General features: G+C 42.9%; 4 protein-coding genes across 4 annotated transcripts; 2 read left to right on the forward strand and 2 right to left on the reverse strand.

The window, feature by feature from the left end:
- Positions 1-2,420: 2,420 nt before the first annotated feature.
- On the forward strand, positions 2,421-6,399 carry Cpr66D (Cuticular protein 66D). Its single transcript, XM_020960700.2, has 3 exons — positions 2,421-3,025; positions 3,319-3,498; positions 5,854-6,399. The coding sequence occupies exons 1-3, from the start codon at positions 2,732-2,734 to the stop codon at positions 6,205-6,207; spliced, it is 828 nt and encodes a 275-aa protein (XP_020816359.1). The 5' UTR covers positions 2,421-2,731; the 3' UTR covers positions 6,208-6,399.
- A 1,316-nt stretch (positions 6,400-7,715) lies between these two features.
- On the reverse strand, positions 7,716-9,736 carry LOC110190358 (uncharacterized). The gene is made up of 3 exons (XM_020960767.2): positions 8,788-9,736; positions 7,949-8,069; positions 7,716-7,886 (listed from the first exon to the last, which is right to left on the reverse strand). The coding sequence occupies exons 1-3, from the start codon at positions 9,471-9,473 to the stop codon at positions 7,818-7,820; spliced, it is 876 nt and encodes a 291-aa protein (XP_020816426.2). The 5' UTR covers positions 9,474-9,736; the 3' UTR covers positions 7,716-7,817.
- Positions 9,737-10,217: 481 nt separating this feature from the next.
- Arr2 (arrestin 2) lies at positions 10,218-11,932 on the reverse strand. Its single transcript, XM_020960630.2, has 3 exons — positions 10,953-11,932; positions 10,684-10,878; positions 10,218-10,619 (listed from the first exon to the last, which is right to left on the reverse strand). Exons 1-3 carry the CDS (start codon positions 11,806-11,808, stop codon positions 10,465-10,467), a joined length of 1,206 nt encoding a protein of 401 aa, XP_020816289.1. The 5' UTR covers positions 11,809-11,932; the 3' UTR covers positions 10,218-10,464.
- A 783-nt stretch (positions 11,933-12,715) lies between these two features.
- Pex7 (peroxisomal biogenesis factor 7) lies at positions 12,716-14,249 on the forward strand. Its single transcript, XM_020960383.2, has 3 exons — positions 12,716-12,817; positions 12,881-13,621; positions 13,682-14,249. The coding sequence occupies exons 1-3, from the start codon at positions 12,726-12,728 to the stop codon at positions 13,851-13,853; spliced, it is 1,005 nt and encodes a 334-aa protein (XP_020816042.2). The 5' UTR covers positions 12,716-12,725; the 3' UTR covers positions 13,854-14,249.
- The last annotated feature ends 13,136 nt before the right edge of the window (positions 14,250-27,385 follow it).

Genomic DNA, 27,385 nt, shown 5'->3' on the forward strand with positions numbered 1-27,385 from the left:
CTGGTTGCACCTGATATTTATATTTTAAGTGTGATATAATTTGGCCACAATTGGATCAGACATTGCCACACGACGGCGACGCAATCGTATCACAATGATTTGAATATGACGAGCTCTTTTTCCTGACTGCCTCCTTCTTTTTGGAGTAGTTCCCACTTGCCAGGCCAGACCCAGCCCAACCCATAAACCCAAAAAATGAAAAAAAGAGTAGCCGAAAATCTTTGCATAACATGACGCTGCAAATCTGCGCTTATTCCATCAATCATTCGGGCAATTAAACCTATTTATATTGAAACTATATGCAAACTTGAGCTGAGAAATGAGCGTACCCATAAATTTGACTTTAATTTCAATGGAAAATAAGTCACTCGCGACTCGCGAGTGTACATACGTACGTGTGTAATGTGCATAACAATTGTACCACACATAATGTACTTTCACTTCACGGCTAAGTAAGCCACAAATGTGGTTGTTACTCTTTCATACATCTGTGCCGTGCAATTGTTTTGGTTCCGATCCCATCAAGCGGTCAGCCAGTCAGTTTCAATTGCGATGCCGATGGCGACTCCCCCGAAACGACCTTGTCGAGTTAGCAACCTCGCCATCAAAGAAATCTCCTCCGATTGATAGATATATAGACCCCTCCTATATGCATGCAAATTCAGGGCGGCAACTGTAACACTAACAATACTCTGAGGCAATTGTAATCGCATTGTCGTCTCAAATATCGAGTATTGGAGTATTTCCACGACTTGTGGGGTTTAATGACACGATCACATGACATTACATGGAAAGAAATGTATTTGAAGTGATGATGATGATGAGTTTTCATATTTCTTTATGGTTGATATAGACAAAAAATATATTCAATGATTTCAATTTGATATTTTACACCTTGTATTATGTCTTGATTTGTATAGGAACATAGCCTTGCTATTTTCCCAATTATTTATAAAGACTTTATACCACAACGAATGATTTTAAATTATTTAAAACCACAAATATATGGGAAGCTGAACCTGAACTCCCATTAATCACCATCTATTTGAATTTTCACAATTTTTCTATTATAATTATAAATTATAATATATTTTTCCATGTGCAAAAGAGGTTAACATATTTCTCCTACTTATGAAGGTTTAATGATTCGATCACATGATCCCCTGCAAAGGGCTCAGAGTGCAAAAGTTTGGCAATCAGCGACATCAAAGATCGCTTGAATCCATTCAACCGCAACGCGAACGCAATGCAGATGCAGATACAGATACAGATACACAGATAGTTATAGCTATTCGCTATTCGATAGATGGATGTGAGTACGAGACAAAAGGCGCCAATGAAAAACGTTTACGTTAAATTTGGGTCAGAAACAATGGTGGAGGCTCTGCACTTGTTGGGTTCGATTTTAGATGTGTTTATTTTTTTGTTGTTCCTATTTTTGAGGGTGCGGCCTCTTCAAATCGCATTGACCTCAAGAATGTGAACCTCGTGGAGAGCTGGGCGATTAATTGGGCATGATTATCTAATGGGAAGCTAGCAGGAAAAATAAGAGCCGCAGGCCCATTGCATAAAATCCACAATATAGTTGCATGTCGACGAAGGAGTCAACCGCAAATGTAATTTACATTTATTTATGGGCTTTGTCTGCATTTTGAAAATGCATTACAACACCCCTCGCCCCACCCACACACACACATACAGGTGTCCCATCTTACCCGAGTTACGGTTAAATGACAAATTCGTGAAAGTTTTCAAACGCCCCCCGTCGGTATCAATCAGCTGTCTCTGTTATCCAAAATAGAGCTTCAGGTAACAGCTGTTAGCTGATCACTTGGCCGAGATCACGTAATGTAACGAAATGAGAAGGAAGACAAAGGTTTTGGGGAATCGAAAATATGATGCCCTATAGTGAATGCTAAATATTTGCTATCATTTAATTTTAGTTATATTTTTAGATATAATGATCAAACTAGATTTCGTTTTTATTATGTTTGATTTTACTTAAATAAAAATCACGAGAGCTTATCAAACTTCGCTAATCGATGAGATTCAATATATTTTTCTGTATATAAAGTTGAAATTTTCTTATGAACCCATAAGGCTTATAAAATTCTAGGTTAATAAAATAACTATTTTTGTAGTACAATATGTAATAGCAAATCATTTCCAAAAGATTAAGGTATGTTTCTTAGCCTGCTGAATCTTACGTTTAAGTGTAACTTCGTATCTAATACTATCTTTTAAATTTTTTTGTTGATCAACTTCACCAATAGTTATTTTTCTTTTGCCTCCAAAAAGATTTAACCAAATACATCATACCCTTCGATAGACACAATCAAGGGGCAAATAATAATAAAACAATGGTACAGGTCGAGGGTAGAGGAACTATGATTTGAGCGGAAACGACGGCCGCCGAATGGGGGAGTCACCGAAAACAGCTGTTGTAAATCAGGCAGGCAGCCGGGCAGGCAGGCGGGAGGCAATACCCAGAGTGGCCCGGTCGAGAGTTACATGGCCCAGAGAGTGAGCCATGTCTCATGGCTCATGGAGAGCGACAAACTACGAGTGGGGCTGCTGCTCCGCGTTCGTCGATATAAAAGTGCAATTTGGGTCCGCAGCCAGCGCAGATAGTTTTGTGGCTCCGTCGAGGCTTGTGTTTCAGTTTTGAGTGTCCCGCGTCTCTCTCCGTGCCTTCCGTCTGTGATCAGTGATCTAGCCCCTCCAGCAAATCATGCAGCTCCTTCTAGTGGTGGCCACCGCGGTGGTGGCGTTGAGCGGCCTGGCTGCCGGCCAGCAGGGTGTGGATCCGGCCTATCTGCGTCAGTACTACCAGCAGCTCCAGCAGCAACAGCAACAGGGCCAATCCGGCGACAGTACGCCCATCTTTGAGCAAAACTCGGAGCAGACGCAGCAGTATGTGAGCTCTGGCCAGCAGATTCGCATCAAGGATACGGTGGCCGAGCAGATCCGTGCCCAGCAGCAGCAGGGATATGTGGCACCGGCCCTTAGGGATTATCAGCCTCAGGTGGGTTAAGGAAAATATATATTTAATATATATAAATATTTAAGATCTTTAAAAGCATATTTTTAATAACATCGAACTGGTTTTATTCATGTTAAACTGACTTTAATTAAGATCAAAGGATCCAAGATATTAAAAACAGTTATACATTTCCTATTAATTAAAACTAGATCATAAAATTATGAAAAGTTAAAATACATTAAATAGAAACCTGAACAGCTGATCCTGATTCGAGGATTGTAGCTTAATGGTGAGATAAATATACTTATATGGAATCCTTTTCAACATATTTCCAGTACCAGTCACAGCCACAGCAATCCGCCTACCGGCCACAGCCTCAGCCCGCTGCTCAGCCTCCCCGCAGGATTCAGCCCGCCTACCAAGCCCAGTCCAGCTCGATCCTTGGCAAGGGACAGCACAAGCTGACAGCGTTGCAGCAGCAGCAGCAACAAGAGGAGGAGGAGCAATACGATGATGTAAGTTTGGAAGACACTGGGGAAAACTTGTGTACATTTTTATTTTTCAAAAAAACCAACCTTATATTAGTAATAGTAGAACAATGGTTTAGAATTTTTAATAGGTTTAAGAACTAAAAAAGACTAGATAATGGATTACCAAGGACCGGAGGTGTAAAATCCTTTTATTACAAACTTTGACATAAAGAATGAGATTTTCTTTGAACTTCCTTTAAAGGGAAAGTAAAAATATCAATCGAATTAGATTTCATTTCTTTAAGAGCCATCCAACCTTCTTCATCCGTGTCCGTTTATGAGCAGCATTAAATCTTAACAAATTATTGTTTGCCTTATTTGTATTTATGAGATACAATTGTTGCCGTTTTATGTAGTTAAATTGTTTGTTTCTGTGCAAAACTCGAGTTCGAATCCCCATTTGACTTCGACTTTCGTACACTTTCCTTTTCGCTTCACTGCAGCAGCAATAGCAGCAACATCAGCAGCAGTAGCAACAACTGCAACAGTTAGTGCAACTATAGCTGCAACAGCAACATAATTACAATTGAAGCATGCAATGAGAGTCGGAGAGTCGGCAATGGGGGGCACTGGCACCTGGGGTTCATTAACCACGAAGACCACAAAGTTGCAATGTGACGTGGATTTGGCCATGGCCATATGTGTGCGTTGCATTGTGCATTGTGCTTGTTCATTGGCCCGATGATCGCTCCTGGTCCGGTACGCTCAGGCTCAAACTGAGGCTCAGGCTCAGGCTGGAGCTGCAACTTAAACTTAAAGTCAGGCTCAGCCACTTGGCCACTTAGCTAGCGGCGATGGTTTATGGCCTTTGCATGCGGAAGCTGGCGAATATCCGTTACCAAAGCGACCATAATCCATCAGGCTTAATGCAAAAGCGGGCTAACGAGATGGGGTTAAGGTGCTGAGATGGCGTGTCATCTTTCAAATCGATTAAAACTGATTGCACAGACAGGAGGTGGAAGTCGGAATATTAATCTTTAATTTTATAATTTTACATGGATTATCTTTATTTTGATTATATCGCAGAGGGGAAATTTGTTAGATTTCATAAATTTATCATTATTAGTTCGAGTTTTTGATGGAATACCCATTTTTTTAAGTCAGTTTAAAGTTAGTTTTAATACCGAAAGCTCTCAAAAGCATAGTACTTAGTTTTTATAGTACTAAATCTAGCCAAGTTACACTATATATCATTGGCCCATAAATTCCGCATAACCATAAAGATTTAATCGACAAGTTCAACCTGAAATGCCTTTGGTTAATGCACTTTTCATAGTTTCATAAAATGTGACACTGCCGCCGGCACTTACATTCTCCGCCAGACAATCACTTTCAAATGCGACCCATATACCCCAATCCGAGGCAGAGTCCGATTCCCACAGAGGTGCAACTCGTGCAAATGGACAGTGCACGCATTAGAACTGGCTTTTGCAAACTGGCTTTTGCCTTTCCAATTTTCGGCCTGCGGTTCTTTTGTGTGTAGTTTTTTATTTCGTTTTCGGCCACGTCAGAAGATCGAGGGTTCGATCTGGCCACGCCTTTAGGCCACGCTTCTGGTTACCTTAACCCAGTTGCCAATGATTTGCAATGGGATTGTCTTAGTCTTGCTTGATTGCATCCTCGTTTAGTGGGGGAAACCTTCAACCTTGTGCATAAATTAGCCAAAGCCTCGGGGTGTTCTTGGACTTATTGGGAACATGGCAATAAAGACAATAGTTTGTTGGATCTTAAATCAATTGATTCGGTCATGGTCTACGACTGTTCCTTTGTGGGACTTATTGAACAGTTAGCACTTCCTACTTTATCTATGTCTGTTTATCTTTTCCTCTTTCCTTCCTTTTAATACTTACAACAATGTATATAATAATTTGATATTGACTTAATTTTATGCCCTAGAAAACACAAACCTTGTGCATAAACTCTTTAAAAACTTCGAGGAATTGGGTTTGTCGGGTGGCTTGGCTTCTACCGCCTTGTTGCATAATATCGATCGTGTGATCCGGTGCTATGGCTTTGGCGCTTTGGCTCTTTGATTCGTGCGCCCGGACCATTAAACATTTCTGTATGCAAGTGGCTCCAAAATTACTTTCACTTGTGCGTGATCTGGGACTGGGAGTTATAGCCTTAGTTTCAGCTTCGGTCTCAGTTTCAGTTTTGGTTACAGCCTACGCGCATGCGCCTGGGGAGCGATGACGCAACCGTCTGGACACGTTTTCTGGCCCAGCCACCAAAGTGGGTCAGATTCGTGGGACAGTACGCATTCCAAATCTCAATTGAACTCCACCCATAAATGTTATATGTAATATATCTAATCTCTTATTCTTCTCACTACCTCCTTAGCAAAACTCCTCCTATCAGTTTGGCTTCGACGTAAAGGACGATGAGTTCACCAACTATCAGAACCGTAAGGAGATTCGTGATGGGGCCGTGATCAAGGGCAGCTACTCGGTGGTGGACTCAGATGGGTTCATTCGCACGGTCAAGTACACGGCTGATCCAAAGGAGGGTTTCAAGGCTGAGGTTATTCGTGAGCCCACCGATATCGTGGTCAAGATTCCCACTCCGCCGCCACCCACGCAGCTGCTCCGCGCCGGCGGTCACAAGTCGCAGCAGGAGTATAGTTCCGGTTCCAGCAAGCAGCAGTACCAGCATCAGCAGCACCAGCAGCAGCCCCAGTACCACCAGTACCAGTAGGGACTGGGATTGGGTATCGGGTTCTCTACGAAATCGAAATACTCCTGAAAGTTCCGCAAGTCCATGTAGTTTGTAAATATGCCAAGACTCGCTTCTGGCACGAAATCATAAAGTTATTCTATATTATGTCATTCATTTAGGTTCGACTTTCTTGTTTAGAATATTAAATTAAAAATTTCAAAAAACTTTAAATGTGTTTGAGTTTGACTTTATAAATACCTGCTATAGTTGTGGCAAAATAATCTTCTTCTATAATTTGCTTTTACCAAACTCTTGTTCTCCTCACCTTTCACTGAACTTGAAACTTTAGAGACAATTGCAGCCTCATTCCAGTGTCCACACATTGAGGTCACACCGATGTCTGCCAGCTCAAAAGGTAAACATACATTTTATTTGCGTATAAATCAATGCAGTAACATCGCGAGACGGAGACCTTATCAAAGGAGATCCCAGTGACACCCAAGAGCAAAGGCAAAGACAACCCGTTCGGGCAGTTGCTGACAAAAGGCCAGCTAATGGCAGTTCCCATCAGAAGCTACAACACAGAATCCAGGAGCCGTGGATCGTGGTCACCGAAGACACGGATTCCCGAGACTCGGACCCGGCCGGACCGGTCAGACCGGTTGTCCTTTGGGAACTCACGCCACAGCAAAAGGAAAAGCAAAAGCCATAGCAATCGCAATCGCATCCAGTGTCCTTCTGCAGTGTCCTTGCATAAATTAGAGGAGCGTGTGAGAACGGGGTACTTCTATGTGAGTTCCTTTGCTTTACCTTGATGACCTTATCGCCCAAGAAGAAGACCAGAACCAGTTCTGGACAGTCTCGAAGGTGACTGACTGAGTGACTGACAGCCCGGGCTGATCGCTGATCACCGAACGCTTCCTTAATGACCCGCATCCCATTTACATATGCCGGAGTCGGGACTTAATATCGAACTGTTGTAAGGATCGGGCAGGATCTAAAACATGTGTCCGTTCGGTCACTCGCACCTAAGGCAAAACGCAGACAAACAACTGGACACTGGGCCTATCGGCCGCCGCCGGGCATTTATGTCACTTTGGCCTTCAACTTGGAGATATGCAAATGAGATGACAAACAAGGACGAAGGCGAGTGCAACCCCCGAAGGCCTTAAAGGTTACACGGGCCCGGAGATAAGACCCTTGCATCTTCAACCCCTTCCTGGTGTCTTCAGGCATTTACATATACGTCCCGCATGTCCTGTAACTAAGTAACTGCAGGACAGGACACTCGGGTCACTGCCCAGAACCAGTTTCCGGTTAAAGGATGACCTTTTCGGCCGGGACAGTGCCCGACGGACGGAGTTGTAAAACCAGTTGGACAGTCCACTTTTCCGGATCGGCGTGAGAAAATCTCAAAGATCCTCGAATATCCCGAAGGCGCTGACCTAAGACAAGAGCGCTCAGCCTGCATTCGTATGCAAATCTTTTGCATTGCTCGTCCCGATTTCACGCCAAATCATTGCCCTTAAATAAATAATACGCCAAAATTATGAAAAGTCACGATTTATGCGAGTACGGATGGGTATTTACACAGTGAAGGAATGGAAATGGAAGTGGAGGTTGGGGGGAAGGAGTATGCAAATTTAGGTTCAGAGTTTTCCCTGAGCCATGTCCCAGCGGTGTTCGCCGTGGCCGCCTTGACGATCGGTCCAAATCACCTAAGTTTGAACGAATTATCTGGAAATTTATGGTTTCGGTGGATTTTTCCAGTCAAGCTCACCTCGCCCTTGTAGCGATTCGTGCTTCGTTGCGACTCGAAGCGCCTTTCCTGGACCTTTGGGTGCTTCATGACATGACCGTGACTCCGCGAATGGGGGCCATCAAAGCGCATGAAAATGTCGCTACAAATAAGATATTACCGTTATATTACTTTTTTTTTAAACTTATATCGAATAGAGAAAATGCAGCTTCCAAATTAGATTGAATTAAATTTGTAAGTTGAAAGGCTTTCGTAATTTTCAATTAAAGCTATCTTTGTAATCTATTAACCACCACCATTTTTTCAACTTATTTTCCTCAATTTTCACCCTTTTTCGTATCGAAAATTTTACTGTATATAATTGAGGTTAGTAATTGTGACCTATGATTTTGGAAAATAAAGAAACTACCACCAATTTGTAGGAACATTTTTCATATTTTTCACCCCTTTCCTACAGCTCTTTTACTACTTGCATTTTCGTGAAATAATAATGATTTTTTGCCCGTGATTTAAGCCATTTTCTACTCAATTTTTCAATTATAATTTTATGAAAGTGTCTTTCAAGTTTCTGTGTGTGAGTTTATGAACATATCAAACTTTCACCACTTTTTCGGAGTGTTTCTACATATTTTCCACCCATTTTGTAGCACATTATATTGAATGAAATTATGTATTTCTATATATTATAATTTCAGTATCTACTCAATTTTTAACATCAATTTCTATATTTTTTGCACGATTTTCTAGAATTAAAATATGGTTAAATTTATCCTTTAAAAGCTTGAATTAAATATGTTAATTCTTGCTTAAATCCTTACTTATTCCACTGAAGATATTATTAAAAATCATTCTATACTTACTGAAAATATTTGGTTTCCTTTTTGGTGCCATCACTCTGACTCTTGGACTCAGCCACATCAGTGTCCTGATTCTTGGCAAATCTTCGTGGTCGCTCCGCTTGAAGAGGCTGGGAAGGCGGCTGCTGCTGCTCCTGCAACCTGGCTATCCTCGGCGGTATCACATGAAGTACATCGCTGGTAAATAGAGCTGGAGGAACATTGAAGAGGTGCTGTTGTTGCTGCTGTTGCTGCAACAGTTGCTGCTGCTGCTGCTGGTGATGGAGTTGCTCCTCAACGCGACGCTGGGGCTGGACTGGCAGATAATTTCCCTCGTAGCGATACTTGGCCAGTTCCGCATGAGGAGGAGCTATGGCCCGTTGCTGGTACTGAACACTCTGCTGCGTATACAGGGGCGGTAAAGGTGGAGCTGGGGCAGGCACTTGCTGTTGCTGGTATTCCAAGGCCAAGGGCTGATAGTTGGGACGGTAGTTAACCACCTGGAAATGGGGCGTCTGCTGCTGGTAGTGCAAAGGCGGAGTCGGAGGAGCCACAGGCACGGCATACTCGAATCTTCGGAGACGGGGAGCATCGTAATAGAGCTGGCGGGGATGGTAAAAGAATTGCTGCTGCATCACCGCCGGGGAGACGAGCAGCATCAATTGGAGCAAGAGAATCCCCAGTGGTAACTTCCCAAGTGGCAGCTCCATCGCGTTGCACTCTCGTCAAATTTGTGGCAGCATTTTGACAACAACATTGGCATTTATAGTTGGCTCTTTTCGGGGCTTGGCCTGCATCCGGAAGTCACTTGCCCAGCAGCGGGCAGCGGTGTGTGAAATCGATCGGAGCTGGTGCCCCGGATTGTGCAATGCTCCAGCGGTCAGGCGTGTTATGTTGCTGCTGCCTTGCATAAGAGATGGGCCCAGAAGAGTGGGAACTACAACTACTACTAGTGCTATTTCGGAGGAGGAGGAGGAAATGAGCTTTGGAACAGAACTCTGCTGGCAGCTGGCGGCCTTAGCCGTCATCAAGGTCAGGCCAGGTCCAAAAAGCTGGCCTGTTTAGCATACAATAAGTTTCGGCGGCTCTATTATTACCATCTGGTTACCGCGGGAACTTCCGTTAGAGCCGGCCATGTCCATATCCAGTTCCTAGCTCTTAACATAGCCCTAGCTCAGCGCTGATTGGTCACCGAGGATTCAAAACAGCCTGTTGCTCCTCGAAAGCCTTTCAACCCCTTGACTTGACCTATAAGCAGCGGGCTTTTCAACCCCTTGTCATCGCGCACAACTACCCCTAAGGAAGCCCAAGGAACCTTCCTCGTTCTGCTGCGCAGTTACGGAGCTCATTCGACTTCTGAAGTTGAAACCCTCAAGAACTCCCAAAACCAAGCAATCCTAATCCTACACAAAGAACTCCTTTGGATATTCAACAGAGACAAGAGAAACGGTGAGTCTAGATAGCCATAACACATTTATAATATAGGGACTCAAGGTCGGTCATTTCAACACATCAACATGCATAGAGGTACGGGTACAAACTCCAGATCCACCAAAGTTTCCACATAGAGAGCGTTATAGATACGGTTATAATACAAAGATTGTGGCCTCCACGAGAGACTGCTGCAACCAGATTTCAGTGCTTTCGATTCATTTCCGTTCGGTTCACAACAAAGCTAGAAAGGATGCCGGTTTCCAGAGATTAGTCCGCCATGTTCACATTGTTCATTCGCATCTTGGCAAAGTCCTCGAAGACAATGTTGTCGTCATCATCCTGATAGTAGCCCTTGACGTTGCGGTGCTGCTCAATGGACTTCATCTTCTTCATGGCATTCGAGCGCTTCTTCTCAATGGTGCCTAAAGGGATCGAATAGTGGGAGATTATAAAGTTATAGAGTATACTTTATAGAGTAGAGCTTACCAGGTGCCGGCTGGAGGAGCTTGAAGGGCACATCTGTCTGCATTTCACCGCCCAGAGTGCCGCAGTTAAGCTTGATGCGCACCGAGTACGAGATGACAATACCACAGGCATCTCCCGTGGACTTGCCCTCCTGCACCATGGTGGAGGAGGCCAGGTTGCAGTCCTCGTCCTTCAGGTGTCCATCGAGGGCGATGCCTAAAGTTTACAGTAAACGGAGAGAGAGATACTTAACTCAAGTTGCTTTTGTATGATTCCAGTATTGATCTTACCGTGACGATCCTTGTTGTTAGCCGCCAGGGGAATCAGGTAGAAGGTCTTGGTCAGATTGGCGCCCGGGGTAATGGGGCAGCCCTCCTTGGTCTCCAGCTGGGCCACGTGCTTGCTGAATTGGGCATTCACCATGGTGATCTCGGTGTGCTGGACAATGAAGCACTTGATGCTCTTGACGGCCTTCTTCGAGTTGTTCGAGACTTGGACGGTGGCGGCCACCTTCTCGCCATGGTAGTAGATCTCCCGGTCCAGCGTGACCTCCAGGCTGATCTTGCCGTTCGAGAAGGTGAATCCCTTGCTGACCAGGGAGCTGGGCAGACGCTGACCGCGATTTAATGGGGCATACTGGAGTTTCTTGATCACCAGACTGACCATGCTGCGCTTGTGCTGGCGATCATCCTCAGAGTCGGCCACAAAGGCCCGGATGGTGTACTCCACACCCAAGGGCTTGCCGTTGTCATCGCCCTCCTGCTGCAGAGTGACGGAGCTGGGCGAGTTGGGCGGGAAGTGGAAGGTGAAAGGATGGGCATTGCTGCCCAGCTTGCGCACCAGCTTCTCCTGCATCGGAGTCATCTCCATGTTGGGGTTGGTCATTGGGACGATCTGCTCCCGTGACAGGATCAGTTCCTTCGAGAACTTGACTCCCATGACCTCATCCTCTTCGCGGCCATAGCGATAGGTGGTGGCCAACTGACCGAACACCTTGCGGTTCTTCAGGTAATCCGGCTCCACCACGATGACCCCATCCACGGGGTCGCAGTAGTCCAGATGGTCGATGAAGTCGCGGCGTCCCAGATAGAATGTGACCTTGCCGTTGGGCGTGGCCTTCTTGAAGACCTTCACGGAGACGACCATGTTAGATGTCCTGGTGTTGCTGGTGTCCTTGACTAACTAATGTATATATATCCTTGGGGTAACTGGGTCCTGAGCTCAGAGTGCGCGTGCAGAGTTTTCCAGGGCGATCGGCGGAGGAAAATGCGAAAGCCACAAGCCGTGCAACCTGCTTATATACCTTTGCCCTGGCCCTGTCCGTGGGTCTTCTTCGTTCTGGCCACTAACTGGATTTGCGCGTTATGCAGTTGTTTGGACACTACGGCGGAAAAAGAACACGGCCCCCAGGGAGGTGTGGCTTGTGGGTGTTGAACCCACCCAAAGGTATAGATGGTATGGTATCTATTTCCCCCGAGTTCACAGCACAATTTGCGCAGTTTGCCACTTTGTCCGGAATAAATTGGCTAATGTCAAGTATGTTGCGAGTTGCGAGGTCATGTGGCCAACTGTTGCATAATTGGGCGACACGCAGCGGGATTATCATCTGATTAGAGGTTACCCCAGGTGGTTATCAGTGGGAGGGAGGCACCCCAGTATTCCAGGTGACTATCTAGTCTGGGAGAAACCCAACAAGTTTTATTCTGTTATGAATCAAACGTCGATATATCGATTGGTTTGAACACCTTTAAGTGAAGGAATTAGAATGTCTTAAATTTGACAAAGGTCAAAACTTTTATTGGACAAGGAAAGAGGAAGGGGGACTTACCCTAAAGCAAAGTATATATTTTGTTACAAAAGAAATAACCAGCCGAGTAATTAGTTTATTATTAGTTATATAGAAGGATACCTTAAATACTTTCAGGTTCGTCAATGAAATATTAGTTTTAAACAACATATTACCTCCTTTTACTTTTATATATGGATTTTAAGATTTCTTTTCTGTTTAAGATATACATATGTTAATATATGGAAATATTCTAAATTTCTTCCAGCAAAACAAAATGCAGACTCAAACACACACCACCACAGACCGACATGGCTATAGCCTGCGCTTTTCGCCTTTCGAGGCGAACTACTTGCTGCTGGCCACCAGGTGAGACAGCTTTCTCCATTCTCTTGGTTTCCATAACCTAATCCAAACACCCTTTCCTCCTAGCCAATTGTACGGTCTTGCGGGCGGTGGCTCTCTCTTTTTGCTGGAACAGAACTCGACCACTGCAGATGGCCAGAGCCTGGGGGAACTGTGCCGTCTGGAGTGGTCCGATGGCCTGTTCGACGTCGCCTGGTGTCCCTATGCGCCCGACATCGCGGCCACTGCCTCCGGTGATGGCTCCTTGCAGATCTGGTGCGGCCTGGACGCGGAGTCGGCGACGGGACAGCAGACGCCGAAGCAGCCGCTGATCTGCCTGCAGGAGCACAAGAACGAGGTGTACAGCCTGGACTGGGGCGAGAAGTGGAACTACCACACGCTGCTCTCGGCCAGCTGGGACTGCACCTTGAAGCTGTGGGACTGCAACCGGCAGCACTCGATCACCACCTTCGTGGGCCACCACGACCTGATCTACGGCGCCAAGTTCTCGCCATTGATTGCCAATCTGTTTGCTAGCGTAAGTACCGATGGACACCTTAACTTATGGAATTCTCTTGATTTTGCAGGTAAACCTCTGATGAGCATCGAGGCCCATGCCAGTGAGGCACTCTCCTGCGACTGGTCGCACTTCGATAGGAATGTTTTGGTGACAGGAGGATCTGATGGCCTAATCCGTGGATGGGATCTGCGCAAGATGAGGACACCGGTCTTTGAGCTATACTCCGGGGAGTTTGCTGTCCGGCGATTGGCCTGTTCACCGCACTCGAGCGCGGTTTTGGCATCGGCCAACTATGACTTTACCACGAGGTAAGTGTTGGGCCAGAGATTCACTTAGAAATTCCATATAATTCTCTATGTGTTTACTAGGATTTGGAATCTGGAACGTGGAGAATCCGCCCAGGAGATCAATGCCCATCACACAGAGTTTGTGTGCGGCTTGGACTGGAATCCACATCGGGCTCATCAGCTGGCCGACTGCGGCTGGGATTCCTTGGCCACTGTTTATACGCCTCAGTGCCTGATGGGTGAGCTGGCCTAGGATGGATGAAGTTGTTTTTTGGAAACTGGAACTGGTACTCCACAAATACCGCTACCACATGTGATATAAGGCGCAAGTGGCGTCGAAATAGCCAGGCCTACAAACGGTGCACCACCAGGAAGGACGATAGCTGAGCTATACAATGCCTCTAAGGAACCCAAGGAACAAGGACCGCCTCCAGACAGGAGGCAGGTGATGACGTGTAAATAGTCGGGTGATAAACGATGAAGCAGGTGCTGCGAATGTCAATAAAAGCTTACACATACTTATTATAATGCGGATCATGTGAATTATATATAAATGTATATATATAACATACGAATGGGGCCCAGCTCCGATCCGCTGCCTGTTATTATGCCCTTCACAATAAATTTCTTGGCCGCTGGCTATAATTTACACTGGTTTCTGGTCCCTTGACTTAACGAGAACTTAACGGATTTGAAGGATTGAATGGATCTGGAGCTGGGATCTGGCTGTGGAACTCTCTGGCCAAACAAACACGCAATAAAGCGCTAATTTGGAGCAACGTTTTATTGCCAGGCTGACTTCCCAGAATCCTGAGCAGGAACTGTGCCTTTGGCCAGAGGTGTGTGCTCTCGCACCTTTTCACCTCAGATGGTGTGAAAAGCAGCTCCTCTGTCTCCCTGTAGCCGATCCTGTCATTATCCCAGGCTGAAGCCTAACAACTGCCACTCGAGGCAAATATTTGCTTTGAGGCCAATTGGCGCTGATTTCTTCTGACATTTTTGGGGGAGGAGATGCCTGGCTGCTCCTCCTCCAACCTGGAGAGGATCCTCTGGAGCAGCAGCAGCTGCTAACCCGCAATTATCTGCTCTCTGCAGAGTCAACTCAAACCAAAATTGATATTAATGCCTTGTTTGTGTTAATAAAACTCGCTTTTGAGAGGAGCAGCCAGTTCGGGGTTCCTTATTTTATTTCAAATAATTATTTGATTGTTCAGAAACAAGGAGTCAGGAATATATGTACATTTATTTAGGGGTTTTATGTAGGAAATGTGCAATAAAAATATAGTTTAAGGATTGCTGAGAGTTCCTCTATAAAAATATTAAATGGTATAAATATTTTTATTTTTTTTATTTTGGAAAACCAAAATAACCTAGTTTATGGCATTTCAGTTTGTGCTTCCTTAGTAAAATAACTTCATTTTCATTCAATATGGGTTAAATATAAAATAATCAAATTTAAAGCAATTTTAAGAGAATATATATTATATTTTATGGTTATTTCTCAGTGCTATAAATTCCTTTTCGTTTTTATTTTACACACGGTTTCAAGCGCATATAACGCCACCTACCGGTTCATATCCATACTAGGCTGCACTGCTTGTTTAAGCTAAGCAGTTTCCGGCGGGTTAATTTAAATTTTAAAATTGGTTTTGTTTTTCCAAAGAGACAATATATATAAATTAAGTATTAAATAAAAATAAATAAAGTTGAAGCTGTCATTATGAAAGACGATGGATTTCAGCATATTTTAGACAAACCAAAAGTCTAGTAAGTAAATTCTAGGCAAGTAATTTCATTAAGATTTTAAGTTATAACAAAATTTTTTAATATCTGTACAAGAAAACCATTACTTTCCACCACAAACCCCTTCAATTTAAGCAGAAATAAACTTAAGCTTCCCTAGTAATTTATGAAAATAAAGCAAAAGAACCCAACTATAAATTATCACCGAACAAAGTTGCATTCGTCGGCGAAAAATTGGACACTTACAGAGCCAGCCTAGACCCATAACCTTGATTCCTGCTGCTGGCTGCTGGCAGCTTGTTAAAAATAAAACCAAAAATGAGGAGAGAAAACGTATTTCAACACCCATCATCCTCCCAGCCTCATCCTCCTCCTTTGCCATTCCGAGGGAGAGCTCTGGCGAAGATCGGGAGCGGTAGCAGGTTCTGGATCGTGTCTCTACCTGGAACTGCCTGCTGGGGAACTGCACGCGCCTGCTCGGCTCGGTCTGGATCGGTTCAGCAATTTAAATTGCCTCCACGAGCATTTTGATGGCGATCACGCGCCCCTTTCAAATCTCGCCGTCCAATCTGCGCCGCCATAAAGGATCCGCAGACGATGTCTGTTTCTGTTTCTGTTTCGGTTTTGCCTTGTATACTGGCCTGGTTATTTTTATGACACTCTCTGGAGGAGTCAGAGAAAAATTCAAGAAGTTTTTGTACCTTACAATTTAATTTATGTTTGGTAATAGTAAAAAATAAGTGAAAGTTCAATTGGAGTATGAAGAAAAGAAGGTTTAAGTGTGTCTTAGAAATATATTTAAAGGTTTATAAGTATGTAGAAGATTGAAATAATCAATCAATATAATTCAATTTTAAGTCTTTGGCTTAATCTTCAATATATAAAAAAGAAAATAAAGAAGTTCTTCTTTGGTTATGTTCTGCTCCCAAGTTCTGTTCGTACATTTCTCTCTGTGCATTTTTAATGTTCTTGTAACGTTTTGTTCTGAGGTCTTCAATCGTCACCGTTTGTGCCGACGGCGTCATGTGCATCCTGGCGACTCTGTCCTGCCCTGCCCTGACCTGCACGTGTGTAGATCCTTCGCCGGCGGCGGGAGCAGGCGATGGGACCTCCTTCGGTGCACAGTGGGCGCTTCATCACAGAACGCACCGCAAACTAGAGGCTAACTAAATGATTTTTTAGAGTTCTTAGGGTTTGGCAATACACATTGATGGGGGCGTGACTGGAAGAGTAATCTTGATTCGTAGGGATTTCGTTTTAACTGGCGCACAAAGAGTGCCGGAAATAATTGTTAAAGAGGCAGGTCCTTTGGTGTGCTACCTGTCTTCCTGTGCCTTAATGAGCAATCACACACATAGATCCTGCGGCTGGTTGGGTAATTAAAATTTCAATCCAGCCAGCGGATGTGGCTACCGTTAGATGGAGTGTGAATTTATTCACTAGGGGAATATTATTCAAACTTATTCATGAGCAAAAAGAAACAGGAAACGCTCCTTGAAGAGGTGTTGAATGCCGAGACTCAAAAGTGTCCTGAAAATTACCTAAGCTGCGCACGCCGCTAGACCTTTCCTTAAGGAATTCTGCCAGAAGAAGAGATCCTGGCTGACTGGCTGGCCATTGTTTTAGCTCGCTTATGACATAATGAGAGCATGGCCTGCAAACGCAATGTTATGCAATACCAGCGGCAACGCAACGGCGGTCATAAAATCCCTCGATCCTGATCCTGATCCCTCGATCCCACATCGGGGATTAGGTTCGAAGGCCTAGATCTAGATTGCCCGTAAAAACGGCCACTGAACTACATTCCTGCTGCTGCTGCTGCCTGGCGGCGGTCCCTGGGATCTGGGACCGTGAAAAAATCTACGCACATTTGTTTATGGCATGTTGTTAAAAAATTCAGGACATCGAGAGCGCTGGAATCGACGAGGGCCATTTACGCAATTCCGGGCAAAAAACAAGGCCAAGTGCCGGGGCAAGCATCCCGCTGTGGATTCCGCGAACTATTTTTACATTTGTGTGTTTTATTTGATTTTTTCCTTTTCTAGAAATGCCCGAGTCCCGACTGGCCCAGATCCTGGAATGGGATTGCATCACCTCAGCCCCGGGGTCTGCTCTAATTTTTTGCTACAATTGTTTTTTGTTTGGCAAAAGGAGATTTGCAAATCGCGTGGCCGGCTCGTTCTTTTTTGTGTCCTTTTTGAGGTTGACCGAGGGCAACAAAAACGTGTCCTAGATAAACAAAAAATTGGCTCAGTTGCAGTAGCAGCGCAGGCAGGGCGCGTGGCTGTCGAAAAGCGGGCCCTTAAAAAAGGCTGAGAAGAAAAAATAATAATAAGTAGACATGATCGCTTTTCAATGAATGAGGAAACCACTCAATTTAAACGGTTTCCTTGTTTACCTGGCCAATGAATCAAACCTTTTGAATTCCGGGAAAATATTTGCTTATTTACAGCAATTGATTAGATCAGCATAAGTATATAGTACTACTATTCCGATGAAGAATCATCAGGAATTCTTTTCTAAAAATAATTGATTGCCCTGCGCCGAGTGATCTTGTTTATTCCTTACACAATCTTGTAACCTTCAAAGTCTTATGTCTTAGCGGCTCTCTGTAACTGAGTTAATAAATTCAAAGATTGAAATGGCATTTTATTAGGTAGCCAGGAGGATATATATTCACAAATTGATTTATTTTCATTGCCGCCCCGATGGAATTTGAATTTCTGGCAGCGGCTGGCATTTAGTGGGTTGAGGGTGAAGGACGTTCTTACGGCGTGCTCCACGAATCGAATACAATAAAATCGGCGAGACAAGGTCGTCTCGCAGTCAGCTATAAATACAAAAATCTCATTCCGTGCAAAATATTTTTGCGTATAAATAATTTGTTGGAAAAGCAAAAACGTCTTGTTTTTGAACTCATGACCAAAATACTTTAGCGGCCCGTCTCACGTCCAAAAATAGTTGCACCTCCCGCACCCACGCCGACCGCCGGTCCGGTCTCCGGATCCCCAGGTCTCCCGGATCTGCAGATCCCCCGGATCTTTGGCATCCCAGATCATCGACTGACGTGCGTCGATGACGCGCATTCTGCCCGCTGGACTGATTCTAAACAGAGGCCTCCACATCCACATCCCCATCCAGATCCAGAGTCGTATCCAGAACCAGAAGCAGGTGATGACGACCAGCAGCAGCAGGGCCGATCTAAAATTGGCGAAGAAAGCATATTGAATATATTCATATTCATCGCACCGAGATGCCAAACAATTGCCTGACCAATAATATCCATGATGATTATAATGATGATGATGGCGGTGGTCCAAAGGCGTCAGCAATCGGCCTAAGAATTAGTTTTCCACAACAATAACAGATTAAAGTTTTCATTTAACGAGTAGTGATTACTCTTCAAGAATATTTATTAGTTTAATTGAATTCTAAAGTTAAAGTAATTACAAAAACTAAATATCTCGTTTGTGAATATACTTAAACTTCAAAATGCTGTATCCCTATATTTTTTTTACAAGATGATGATGAAGTTTAGAAATAGTTTTAGTTCGAATATTTTGTAATATATTTATTATTAAATAATAATAGGTATTAAAATGTTAATGAAAGAGGAAATGGTATAGAACATTCTATAACAACTCTAGAAATATTTAATATACTGTTCTAAAATAATGTATTTATCGGAAGCATATACAAGATTTTGAAAGAAATATTTATAAAAAATATCGCAACAAAAATTGTAGAATATTGACAAAATAAACAGAGAAATTAGTTTTAATATATATAATATTTATCTAAAATGAGGATGAGTGAAATCATTATTAATTTTATCATTATCATTATAATATACGATTTTTTCTTGACTCCAAAACCAACAAGTTTTTTTTTACCTAGTTGTTATTTTTCTCAAGCTCTGTTACAATTTAAGGATATTTTAATGTAATTTGTATTACAAGTATTTTAATAAAACTATAAAGAAGCTTCATTTACTCCCAAATATATTTTTCATCATTAAAAGTTTATAAAGCGGCTTCTTTTAGAAACCCCTTTTGAATACCCTTTCTTTGCATTACCCTAACGCAAAACACATTTATAACAAAAACAAGAACAGAGTGCAAAACGCAAAAATATTTTTCACGAAAAACAAATTCCTTTGCAGCACGTCAATGACGTCAATGCCGAGACGGAGGCTGTCAAAAATAACGAATAGCGAATAACGAACGCAAAACCGGGCAGAAATCGAATCAGAATCCGAATCCGGGGGAAAACTTTTCCCCCAAAAGCGAAATGAAGGCGGAAGAAGAAGGGGGCTGGCCAGGGGCGTCTGTTAAGACCAGACGTGGGCGTGTAGTTGGTTGTATGCTACAGATATGTACATATATATCCATATGCTATATATGCTGTGTGTTCTGGCAAATCGACTTTCGGCCAGCGATGACGCGTGAACTTGCCTTTGATTTGTTTTTTGGCCAACTTTAAACTGGCCAAAAATAACAAGGTGGGATGGCATGGATTTTGTTATTGTTATTGCCGGTCAGTTGGTCGGTGGATCGGTGGATCGGGCATCACACACACGCTTCCCAGTGGGTGGGTGGCTTCAACCATCGACCAGTTGATGGAATGGCAAATAAACCTGATTTATGCATCGCTCTTGGCCATTTCCGCTGCAGGCCATGAGGTGGTACATATTTATTGCGAGAGAAATCGAAATGGAAAATGGGTCAACAAACAAAATGTCAAAAGCCAGAATAGATTTCAATTTAGATTCGCCAAAAATTAAACCCAGCATTCTACCAATAAAAAGTACTCATTATTTTCTTTAAGTTTTTTGGTAATTTATTTTGGACATAAGCAACAGGATTACCAATTAGAGGCATTCATGCGCAGCCGCACGTGTCCTTAGGGGATGCCAACGAGATCCCTAACCAGCCACATGCTCATCGGGGCATCTTCATCCTGGCACTCAGAATCGCCACTTTAGTGTCATTTCCGTTCGCCGCTCTCAGCGGGCATTAAATTAGCCATCATTAGGCCAACTCCAAATCCAAATCGCCGGCAATCAGCATCCAATTTGGCCAAATGCCGCCACTCGGGATGGCGGGAAGCCTTTTATTTCGCGCCGGGATTTAGTTATAAAAAGATTTGCTCCATCTCCCCGGAGAGCTAAGTGAACGCTGACTTCACATTGGGGGCCACCTGTTGCCTCATTGTCCTCCAACATCCATGAGTATTTATTTTATTCGGCCTTTTTGCTGGGTCCCCGTTTGCGAAATCGCATAAACATAAAGGTAATTGCACAGACATGCCAAAAAATTATCCGATATTCGTCGTCGATGTAAGACTGGGCCAGGATGATGATGCCCAGCATGAGGATGAGGTCGAGTATTAAGAGAAAAAAAGAAAACAAAACAAAACAAAGCACGGCGAAGGAAAAAGAAACCATCGATGCTTGGCATTTATTGTGATCGCCGCTTATTGCGCGGGACACTGAGATATCCACAAGAGTGCCAAGGTTTTTCATTTAGCCCGAGAGGTTCGGCTTGATTGGCTTTGAAAATGCGCTGCCTTTTAAGGTTTTGGGTTAAATAATATCAAAATAATATCCAAAACATTGATTTCGGTTCTTGAAACCTTAATGTTTGTACACCTTCAGACGCCTACTTAAGGGATTTGAAATCTATATAGATTTTTGAATAGTCTCGTATACATATATATAAATGACTTAAGCTATCCAAAATGATTTGGCTTTTATACATTTTATTGAATTTAATGCCTAGAAGAATATTTTGTTAAGTATATTATATTTAAAACTATTTTAAAATTACACACTGAGTGAAATAAAAAGGAAACTGCTGTTGGGTTATTTAAAATCAATAAAAATTGTCCTCAAAATTAAGCAAAACTTGTTGGATACTAAAAATCAACTAATTGAATTTAAGAGAATTTATTATTATATTATTATTTTATCCCAACAAAATGTACATAGTTTGATGAGGTTTTTTAAAGGAACTTATAGGTTAAATGGTCTCATAAAGATTTCTATCTAACACCTAAGAGATGACCTTTCACACTTTTCCTCCTCCACACTCCAAATGACTTTAATACCTAATTCCCCCACTAACCACTGTATAGGGTGACAATCCCCAAATAAAAGTGATTGTTCCCTTTAGTCCCAAAAAAATAAAGAGACGAATCCAAAAAAGCAACAACAACCAAAAATCGGCTAAAAGATTCGCAATGCCTTTCAGCTGCTCCGACTGCTGCTCCTCTGTTTACACGGGATGCTGTTGGCGATGTCGCTGTTGTTTTTTACTGATTTTTGCCGATTTTTTGTTTCGTGTTTAGCAGGGGAAAGAAAGGAAGCAAGGAGGGAGGAGGATCGCCTTGTGACATATGCGAAATTCATTGTCGCGTGTGTTGCGTGGCGTTGTCCGTGGATGCCAACGACTTGGCGGCCAACCTTGGCTGACGAGCGAGCTGCTCCCATCTTGCCTCATCCTCAGCCACAGTCCCAGGCACAGCCTCCGCCTCCACTTCCACCCATTACCATGGCCCCCACTTTGGGGCCATTACAGGTGCTGGTGTGTGCACTGGAAATTGAATTGTATACTTGATATTATTACTTACTAAAAAATGTATAAACCTTGAAGTAATATCCTATAAACTATATATTTGACAGTACTTTAACCCTCATCATATATGTGCCTTCTCACAAGTAAAAGTACTGATGAACCTTAATATTTATGTAAATTTTCTCTCAGTGCAGCCTGTAGATATTGCCATGTCGAGACTGACATTATCGCTCGTCGTCGTCGTCGGATGCTGGGGCATTGAAAAATTGGCAAACAAGCGGCAGAAAACCGAAGCAGACAGAGACTTTAACTGGCCGCTTAAACGATCGCTTAACTACTGTTAATCCGCGGATCGGGGTTTTAAACCGGACCGCGATAATGCCGATCGGAATCCAAGGTTGGACGCCATTCGGTGCGTGCGTAAGTGCAATTAGTGTAATGCAATAATGAGCGATGCCTCGGCAAATTGTGCATAAAAATGTTTATGGGATGTGCTGTCAACTGCGGGTGTTTTGATGGCGGTTGTGCCAGTGGAGTGGAGAGGGGGATGAGATAAATTCCTATAAACACATTCATGTGATTCTGTTGGATTGGATGATGCAGAGATACAAGACACCAGGGGGGGACCCCATAGAAACAGGGCCACGCGTCGGCCGAAACCCCTGACGCACGCTGCCTCATGTGACCGCAGATACGCGCACTCGCAGATACTCGCACTCGCAGATACATTCGGGTCTTACGTCTGCATTTTCAGCCTCCATTTGAGCACACACACTTTCATTCAGCAGAATTTTCCCCCCAGTCGCGATTCCTCAATGAGCCAAATTAGCAGCAGCCGCCGCCGCCAGCTCTCTACGCAAATCTCTGACGTCAGTACAAATACACATATGAACTTATGTACATATATTTCTGGGCCATTTTGGCCAAGGTAAACGTGACCAAATATGGGGAACCAGAAGTGGGTTATGGGAAACCTGCGCCACCGCTAAACGGATTCAACGGAAATTAGCGCTTTAAATTAAATTAAATTAACAAAAGTTGGAGGATTTTTTTTGGGAAAGTTCCCTTATTCAAAATTACTCTCAATTGTTTTAAATTCGACAGAAAATCTAGCATGCAAACTGGGAGTTTATCCTAGGAAATTAAAGAAAGTTGAAGTAGTATTTCTAGAAAATGTATTTAAACCTTTATTGTTTTTTATTTTTAACCATCAAATTGCTATAAAAAATGGTGATAATCACAGATATGTAAATAAGATCCTCAAGAAGAATGGCATCTCAAATACCTTACCTCCGTCCAAACAGGATGCAAAGCAGTTAGCGTGTTTAGCAGGTGCCCGAGGCATTCCTAATGACGAGGGAGCTAGAACCGCTCCCCTTTTTCGGTCTGCTCCTCTTCTATGTGGTAGTTCCATCGATGCCACTGTGATTCAGTGCGTCCAAGGTCCCAATGTTTGCACAACAACACGCCGAGCGGTTCTCCACTTGAGACGCGGCTGATTTATGCACAAAATGCTAATGGAAATGCAACTTCAAATGCTAATTGCGGCGACGGTCAAAGACTCGCCATCCGACGAGGATCGGAGACCAAGACCAAAACCAAGACGAACACCGAAGCCAAGAGTACCCGGAGGGACAGAGGAGTAGGAGGTGGACGCCTCACAGAAGACGACAGTTCATCACAATTGCGTTTGCAAATCAGCGAGGCGACAGCCGAAGGCGCGCATGCGCATAGATGCACTTACAGAAATTCGGATGCTTCATTAATTTTACAAAGAAAAGTGCCAAAGAAAATGTAAAATAATAGAGAAAATAGTACAGATGATAAGTTAAGCTTATATTTTAAAGGTTTCGAAGGTTAATTTTAAATGTTATATGCTTTTGCAGGCATTAAACTATGTTTAAGAATTCTATTCTAACTACTTGGTATATTTATGTTATATAAGTAAAGAATATGACACCAAAACCAGCTCTTACTATGAAATTAAATTATTAAATTGTTTATTTGACCAACTTATTAACTTCAAGTGTATTGAAGATACAGATTGGATCGGAGTGCCTAACCCACGCCACTCTGATGGCTCTTTCTGTTCCCTCTGGCTCTGGTTTTCTGCTCCCGGCTCATTCATATGCAAATCTGGGCAGGCCTGGTTGGTAGTTGGTGGTGACCACAAATGAAATGCCAACACGCAGAAATGCAAAGAGAGCATCGAATTGCAAATTATGGGATGGCAGCGTTGACAAAGTTGCGCCTGAATAATTCCACGCTGTTAGATGCCGAGTGTCGAGTGCGAATGCGACCCAGACACAGTCACAGTCACAGTCACAGTCACAGTCACAGAGTCACAGTCACTGTTCGAGTCCCAGAGCCCCAAAGACAGCCCCAAGGTAAAAAGAGGCAAGAGCGCGTGCCCGCGGTCTCCACTTCCGCTGCTGAGTGCCAAGTGTTTTGCCTTCATGCGTGACTCCACCAACTACTTTCTACCTTCCCATGTCCACTCCCCACTGTCCACTGTCCACATTGGCCACGAGATCAGGAGCGGAGCGAGGTCGCCTTCGCTGAATCAGCATTGTCAACAGTGAATGTGATACCGAAATATGTAAATAGCAACCGAATAACGGAAATACGAGTGCCTTGTTTGTGCAGCTAAACAAAATACAAAATATCTGATGTGTTGCAATTTGCAGTTCAGCTTTAATTTACAATACAAATTTAGGTGTAGGAAAAATAAAAGAAATAATATTTACATAAAATGTAAGGAATATTAAAAGATGCATATGTATAATTTTGGTAGAACAATTTTAGGTCACAATCAAGACAGACTAATAAAATGAATGAAAGATCTATTAAGCTCTGAGTAAATCATTTTCTAAGTGGTTTCCCTTAGGTGTTTAAGTCAACAAAAATTGCTTTTAAATCTTAATACAATTAAACTCACCGTTATAAAAAAATCAGGCCTGTATTTTAAATTGAATATAATTAAGCAAAATCTTCACCTAATTAAAGCAGCTTTAAAAGAAATTTAAAATGTTAACTTAAATGGTTTTTGGGGATGATAAAGCTGCATTTAATATTAATTTGTTTGAGAATTAGATTAGCAAATCGGATCCAGTTTAGAGACTAATTAGAACCTGCTTTTAAAATCACAAAATGATGTTGGGAATATTATTGTATTTAATCATGTTCACGTGCTTAGCAGTATTTTTTAACGGTATTTAATTTGCTTTTGTTTCCAATTAAAATGTTTATAATATGAGTTGAAGCTTTCTTACATTACATTTAATCTGGCTAAGCATATAATAATGTGCTTATATAATTGCAATATTATTTATAATTTCTATATAATAATTTATATTAGTTGATTACTATTTAGCACCCTTTTCACTACCATTCCGCTCCTGATCGTTGGTCGACAGTCGACTCCCCCTAGAAACTTAAACTTAAAACTAATGCCGAATGCAGGTCTGTTTCTGCCTGATTCTTGGGCTCCCCTTCGTTTTGTTGTCATTTTCTGCCATTTGGCTTCCAGGAATCTGTGTGTTTGCCTGGTGACGAGCTCGAAGTAGCTCCATTAGCATAACCCACGGATCAGAGTAGAGACCTCTCTAGAACGGGCAACGGATGTGCGCTTGATTATGTTGTTTGCCAGAGAAGCTGAGGTTGAGGTTGATGCTGAGGCATCTCCTTCATCTGCCCAGCTGTGTATGTATGTATGATGATGATGATTCCGGCGACATTAATCACTCCGCTGCTTGAGTTTCTCGGACAAACAGCGTGCGACTGACGCCAGGCGGTCGGCTACTAGAAAAAAAAGGAAAACTGAAAGAAAACACTCCTCTTCTCTCCTAGAAAATACGGTGGCTATCAAAATAGCTACGTACACGTTTGAGCCCACCCAAATGGTCAGGGGTTTGTCTATGGTCTGAGATCTCGGCAGATTTTGATCCGTGTTTGTGCGATCACGATCACGCGCTCTACCGCCGCTTTGTCCTAATGCCTCGCCCTGTGCAAATGTTTATCCAAGCCGATCCCAGAAAGGATTTGTCTCGCCTCGTCATCATCAGCAGCCTCGCTGGCACTGGGCATCATCCGCATCGTCGTCGTCGGTGTTAATGTGCGGGTAAACAAGCGTGATGCTGCAATTGTCTGGGGGAGCTGGATATATTCATATGTCTAGTAGTTAGAGAGCTCGACTCTGTGTTTGCTAAGTAGCCCCTGTCCAGGGGCTGATCGATGCCGAGGTGTAGATCCATTAGCTACTGCACAGGAGTCGGATTCTGGGTACCAGGATGATGCGTGGGTGTGTCTCGACTTTGACGGTTGTTGTATTTTTAGGGAAATTCTAGAACCGAGAAAATGGGTGAAGGTTTGTGGTCTTCAGTTAAGAGTCAGTTCTTTGTGGCTCTCAGTTTTCTAAGGATTTTTTAGATGTAAACTAATGCTAAGCATGTGGAAGTTACTTAGTTGATTAATAACCGAGTTTGTCTTGAGATAAATTAGTTAATTGTACTTGTCTTTAGAATATTTCCTGTGTATAGAAGGCATTACTACTTTATTAAATAGTTTAGTTTAAAGAGTTTAATATTCCTTTATTAAAGTAGCATAAATTATGTAAATTTCTTAAATGCTTTAAGGCTACACCAAAATAATACCCCATATACAAAAGAAACTCCTCAATATATACTTACACTAAACGGATTCAATTAAAGATCGTTATATGCAAACATTGGATATGGAAGCAATAAGACTTAAATCGTGATGCCTGAATCCATACAAGTACACCATATACCCTTCTGTATCGGTCTGTAATACTAGGGTTCCATTGCCAGAAAATGCGACCTAATTGCGAGCAACTAGTCACCTCTTTATTGCATCCATTCAGAGGAACCTGATTGATTAATCGGTTCATTGATTGACTAATTGTGTGTTTACAGTTCCCAGGCCAGGACCTGGAATGCAGCTAAACTGCTATTGATTGCCAAGACAGCGCTCCAGGAAATTAATTCTTCCCCTTCAATTCCGGCAAATGAGCTTCATTAGCAGTACTCTTGCTTTTCACTTTGGCTTAATTATCACGGCTTTGCAGTGGAGCTGCCACCGGAAAGTGGAGCAGGAGTGACAGGAGATACGAAGTGGCATGGAGACACGCACCTGCCACTGACGATGAACTTTCCTCCTCGGTCGCAACCCGACAATTGTCGCCAATTAAACCATCAGAAACAGAGAAATACAAAGGGAAAAATAAGGTAGTATCTTGGCCAAGACACTGTGAAAAATTACAATTGGTTTATATATTCTTGAATTAAGAAAAGCAATAGAAAATACATCTACAGGTTTGATTTCAGATTGAATATTACTTAATACTATTTAAGAGTTCAAGTTCAAGACGAATCGTTTTATTTAGACTATTTTTAATTTGCCTTCCAAGTAATATGGCTTATTTATCATACTTTCCTTTCTTTTCAGA

Source organism: Drosophila serrata, unplaced genomic scaffold, assembly GCF_035046125.1.
Source record: "Drosophila serrata isolate PLE 108 unplaced genomic scaffold, ASM3504612v1 contig_272, whole genome shotgun sequence".
Lineage (NCBI taxonomy): Eukaryota > Metazoa > Arthropoda > Insecta > Diptera > Drosophilidae > Drosophila > Drosophila serrata.